General features: G+C 37.4%; 1 protein-coding gene across 2 annotated transcripts in view; it reads right to left on the bottom strand.

The window, feature by feature from the left end:
- Nucleotides 1-229: 229 nt before the first annotated feature.
- The window catches only part of LOC105224790 (uncharacterized), a 53,365-nt gene continuing 47,594 nt past the window's right edge, over nt 230-6,000 (bottom strand). The window contains exons 6-10 of one of the 2 annotated variants that reach the window (XM_049456944.1): nt 2,076-2,448; nt 1,723-2,002; nt 1,444-1,644; nt 1,203-1,374; nt 230-1,139 (exon numbers count right to left, since the gene is read on the bottom strand). In XM_049456944.1, the coding sequence (XP_049312901.1) occupies nt 1,134-1,139; nt 1,203-1,374; nt 1,444-1,644; nt 1,723-2,002; nt 2,076-2,448 (1,032 nt within the window). In that variant the 3' untranslated portion in view covers nt 230-1,133. Of the gene's footprint in view, nt 1,375-1,443; nt 1,645-1,722; nt 2,003-2,075; nt 2,449-6,000 lie in introns of both variants that reach the window. The other variant, XM_049456943.1, reaches the window with a different exon arrangement.

Raw genomic sequence — 6,000 nt, 5'->3', positions numbered from 1 at the left:
ATTATGAAATTGAATTCAGGAGACAACTGCGAGTATTTTTTAAGCCCAAATTTTAATAGCATATAAATACATATACTAAAAAGTACATAAGTAGTAAAAAGCATTTTTTTACAAATAAATTGAAATAACATACACAAACATATACATATGTACATACGTACCATATACTATATGTACATATACATACATATGTGCATTTGTATAATGTATAATAACTAAAAAATGAAAGTAATATAAAACTGGCATCAGCTAACAATGATTTTATTTAAGCTTTTTTTTTTTGTCAATAAAGTAAACATAGTACATACATCAATGTAGAAAATTTTATTATGTAAATAGGAAACAAATTTGCGACAAAATAATAACAATACGAATAATCGTTCAAAATATAAAAGAATAACTTTAGTTATAAAGTGCAAAAAATATTGAAATGCACATACATAAGTCTACATAAATCATTATTTGGTAAATGTTCATATGACCATAAGTCTAACTGCGCTTTTAAATGCAGGCAAATTTTGTTTCTGTTTTCAATAGTTTCGAAAATAAACGTAAAAGATATAACTATGTACATACATATAAATTTATGGCCGAAGCTAGTAAACGTTAAAGTATACAATTGTTGAGTTAGCCATCTCTTAAGAGGAAGCAAACAAAGTAATAAAGCTTTAGCAGTCTACGAAATGGTGTTTTCTTATAGTAAGCTACTGAAATTAAAATAAATGTTGAACTTTTAAAAGTGTTCACTGAATAGTAAAAAATGATAAAAATCATATACCCAACGTTTAATGCTTTCGACCACGGAAATATATTTTATTTGTAAACATTTTTGTGTCGCTACTCTTGCTAATTTTTAAAAATTATGTCGCAATTTTTTATCGTTTTTGTTTCGTACCGTTTTCGGCTATCGTTTAGGAAAATTAATACTCGAATCATAAAATTCATATTGAGACCAAAGTGTGTTTCACAAAAAAACAAATAAAAATAAAAATAATAATAAAATTAAAAAAATAATGGTGTGTTAATTAGTTACGTTCATGCGACTAACTTCGGTATGTGTTTAAGTATATGTGTAGAAGTATCCATGTATCGGTGAGTTCTACAACCAAAATAAATGCTTGTGCAAAAGCAACTCAATTCTAATGCAAAAAAATTATTGATCAATCGATGATGGTTATTTTAACGTTTCTTTAAAATCTTACATCGATCTCATTACGGTGTCGTTGCATTTCGGCTTTCGTATTCGACAAATCGTTGTTCTTTAACATTAGCTCTTGTGTGGCATCCATAAGCTCATCTTGCAACTTTATGTTCACATCCTGCAAATCTTTTATTTTCTCCAACATATCCTCTTTATTCTCTTGTAACTTATTCCTGTTAAAGAAAATAATTAAAAATTATTGACATATTTATTTTTGTATTTTTCCCCTGTATTTTACTCACTTATCGACAATAAGTTGCTGTATGCAATTATCATTGTCCATTTGTATGAGACGCAGGACTTTGAGCAATTTGGTGACCAAGCTGTCCACTTCGATCACCTGGTCCACCACTGCTTGCGCTGTGCAATACTCCATTAGAGAAGGCATTTCCGCCACTGAGTCATGGCAACTAGCATCATCAGAGTTATCATGCTCGCATTGACTATACACATTGAGAGCGTGTAAATATACCGTTAATAAATGTACTTAATTTATTACATTGAAAATATATAGTACTCACTTCAATTGCAGTGTTGCTTTTTGTACACTTTGCATGTTGCTGATCTGCAATTCCATCTTTTGACGATTAACAATAGCTTGTGACAAGTTATGTAATGATTCATCGCCAGATGCGGGATTAATCAGTTCCGACGGTACTTCCAACTGAGATATAATACCCGTACATGATGAGACCATATTGTGTGAATGAGAATCGGGCATTGTCACATCTTCCAGCACGTTATCCATCATTAAACAGGGTTCTGTTTCAGAATCGAGCATCTCAGTGGAATCGGAGTCATCTGTGTAACGAACAATGAACAGGAGAAAAATTATGTTTTATATTGACAATTGCGTAAATAAGACCTGACTCACCACCACCGGCATTCTTTGTATCTCCATTATAGTTATTATTATTTTTTGTCGCAGCCTGACCGTTTGAATCACTCACACCAGCGTTTTCAATACTAATGCGTTTTCCATTTCGCGCCAATAGTTTTTTACTAGACGGAGTAGTTGCATTACGTATGGCACTTATTACGGCCGCAATGAATGATTGATTTCTTTGTGGTGACAAAGATCCATCACTCGACTGTGGTAAGAACTGTTGAGAATGTGTGCAAAAGTCCAGCCCATTTGCATTAATGTTCGTTGGCATTCGACCAAGATAATCTTCCACATTTTGTGTTGATCGTGTCTCCAAGGCGTTGCCGTGATTTTGTTGTACTTCTGGCTGGAAACCGATATCCTATCGATTATAATTAATTATCATATGTATATTAATTATTTATATATACTCATATATTGCGTAGCAGCTAAGTTTACAAGCAAGCGAATGCGATACAATGCCATTTTATCGGAACTAACTCAGCGCTAGATTGATTTTTCATATTATTGCTGTATTACTAGCAACTTTTCATATTGTTACAAAAAGTAGTATTAAGTTTTATTTGTATTGCTATATGCATCCCTGATTATGAACAATAGCTGTAGGTATATGGAATAGCATTTGTCTTGTTGTAGACATCTGGCGCCACGGCTGTCTGCTTGTCGAAACAATAGACATCTGGCGCCGCACTGTCTGCTTGTCTAGTTAAACAATTGCTGAGTCTGGCGCCGCGACTGTCTGCTTGCGTCTGGCGCCGTATAGCCGTATGTTCTGGTAATTTCCAGACGCGATATTCTAGAAGGACACGTCGGCATCAGCGAGAAGTGCGTGGCTATATAAGCCGTGGCAGCGCCAACGTAATCAATCAGTGCTAAGAGTAAACTGCTATAGTGTAGACGAGTTGTGAAATAAAGAGTTGTTGAATTAAATTAAACAGTGTTGATTTTATTTGTCAATCCAGAGATACGAACCTAACAAAGTAAACTAGCAAGAGTAAATTCGTAACAATTGGTGTCAGAAGTGGGATTGTCAAATAATCCAAATTCAAGATGGTTAAATTCGGAGAATTGAGAATTCAGCAATTAAAAAAGGAACTGGAGGAGCGTAATTTGCCGATAAGCGGACAAAAGGCGGATCTGCAGGCACGATTACGTGAAGCAATGGAAGCGGATGGAATTAATGTGGACGAGTTCGAATTTGTTGGGCCAGAAACTTCTACAAAGGTAGAAGAAAAAGTAGAAGAACAACGAACATCATCAAGTGCAGACACGAACATGCTGTTAGTGGCTTTTAAGCAAATAATAGCTGAAAATATATCACAAATAACAGAGAATGCAGTGCAAACAGAAAATCGTCTGGCACAGCAAATAGCTGAAAATACATCGCAGTTAAAGTCTTGCCTTACACAACAAATGACTGAAAATAATACGCAGTTAGAAAAGCGTTTGGTACAACAGATTACAGAAAATACTACACAAGTACAAAAACAAGTGCAAGAGAAATTTTCAAAATTTGAAGAGGAATTAAGCACGTTAAAAAATGAAGAAGAAAATTTAAAATCAGAATTTCTTCAACTGAGTAATCGTATGCGAGAACTGCAACTGCATGGCCCTGCACCATCAATAAATAATCCAAGATTGAAGGCACCCACATTCGATGGAAGTATTCCATTTCAAATTTTCAAACTTCAGTTTGAAAAGACAGCAACGGCCAATAACTGGAATGCAGCGGACAAAGTGGCGTCCTTGTTTGTATCATTGAAAGGACCGGCAGCAGAAATCCTTCAGACTATTCCAGACTGTGAACGGGACAACTATGAGGCATTGATGAGTGCGATAGAAAGACGTTATGGTAGTGAGCACCGGAAACAAATATACCAGATCGAACTGCAAAATAGGGGTCAGAAGATGAACGAGTCATTGCAAGAGTTCGCAACTGAAATAGAACGACTGGCTCATTTGGCAAATGCAGATGCACCTGTGGATTACATTGAGAGGGTAAAAATTCAATGTTTCATAAATGGAATTCGTGATGTGGACACCAAACGCGCCACATATGCAATGCCAAAAAGAACGTTTGCTGAAACGGTTTCGCACGCCCTCACACAGGAAACAGCTTCCCTACTAAGTAAACCAGCACCCAAAGTACAAAGGGTTGAAATGGAACAACCGGCGCTGATGGAGGAAATATTGAAGACTCTGAAGACAATTGCTGCACCGCGAGTAAATACAACAGGCAGATGTTTCAACTGTGGAAAAGCGGGTCACTTTGCCCGAAATTGCAATATAAAAGTAAACCCATCAAAACGGAAACAACCAACAGATAACGAGGACGGAGCATCCACATCTCACAAGTCGTTAAACTAAAACGGAACAGTTCAAAGGGGCGTGAGCTGGTTCCCACAACTATTTGCCCCACCATCTCGATATCACAAATAGGTCGCCATGACAACAATCTTAGTATCAACGGTATCGTAAATGGACGACTGTCAACGCTTACTTTGGATACTGGTGCCACACATTCAATTATCCGACCGGATGTGGTAAGAGGAACGGTTGAACCATTAGTCGGTTGCAAGCTTCGAACGGCCACCGGAGAGGAAGCAGCTGTCGCGGGAAAAGTGTTTTGCGAAGTGATGATTGGTACCCTGGAAGTTAATCACACCTTCATCGTAGCAGAAATCACGGATGAAATTATAATGGGAGTAGATTTCATGATTGATCACGGGGTTACTTTGGATTTAAACAAGCAAATGCTGTTTTGCCAGAACATGGAGATGCCTATAAACACCGGATATGTGACCAACGTTGAAAGTAAGAGGGTAATTGTTGATGATAATCAGAGTATTCCACCAAAATCTGAGGCGATTGTATGGGCCAAAGTGAATGGAGGAGGTGGGACTGAAGAGTTGTGGATTGTGGAACCAACAAAAATAGATACACCCATATTGGTAGGAAGAACGCTTGTGAAAACTAGTGAAGACGCCACCATTCCGGTCAGAGTAGTAAATGAATTCAACACGCCTATAAGTCTGAAGAAAGGAGCCGTAATTGGACAGTGCCAGAATATAAGTGCAATAGCACGATGCGAACGGTCACAACAGAAACCTACTATTGAGCCACAGCAGATAAGTCCTACACTCCTAAATAATTTGCTGAACGAACTGCATGGAAAGGAAAAATTAAAAGCAGAAAAACTATTAGAAAAATACGCATCCATATTTGCAAACGAAGGAAACACAGGAAGAACCGGCATTGTCAAACATCGCATAAATACTGGAAACGCTAAACCAATCCGACAAGCTCCGCGTAGGGTTCCACTAGCAAAACGTGAGGATGCTAACAAAATTATTGAAGACATGCACAAAAACGGTGTAATCGAACCTTCAATAAGTCCATGGAGCTCACCTATCGTCTTAGTTAAAAAGAAAGATGGTAGCACCCGTTTCTGCGTAGATTATAGGAAGTTGAATGATGTCACAAAGAAAGACAGTTATCCTCTACCAAGAATCGACGATACATTAGACACCTTGTCTGGAGCGAAATGGTTTTCTACATTAGATCTACAAAGTGGATATTGGCAAGTCGAGATCGATGAATGTGACCGTGAAAAGACCGCTTTCAGTATGGGCGACGGGTTATGGGAATTCTCTGTGATGCCATTTGGGTTATGTAATGCGCCTGCAACGTTCGAGCGACTGATGGAACATGTGTTAAAAGGACTCAACTGGAAGACATGTTTGGTGTATCTTGATGACATTATCATCATGGGAAAAAGTTTTGATGATCATCTGAAAAATCTAGAGGAAGTCTTTCAGCGAATAGCATCAGCCGGATTACGCTTGAATCCCAAAAAGTGTTCATTATGGAAGAAGCAGGTCACATATCTCGGACATAAAGTGTCAACTGACGG

The sequence above is a fragment of the Bactrocera dorsalis genome, chromosome 5 (genome assembly GCF_023373825.1).
Source record: "Bactrocera dorsalis isolate Fly_Bdor chromosome 5, ASM2337382v1, whole genome shotgun sequence".
Lineage (NCBI taxonomy): Eukaryota > Metazoa > Arthropoda > Insecta > Diptera > Tephritidae > Bactrocera > Bactrocera dorsalis.
Note: the sequence above shows the minus strand (reverse complement) of the source record. Positions and strands in the feature narration are given on the sequence as shown.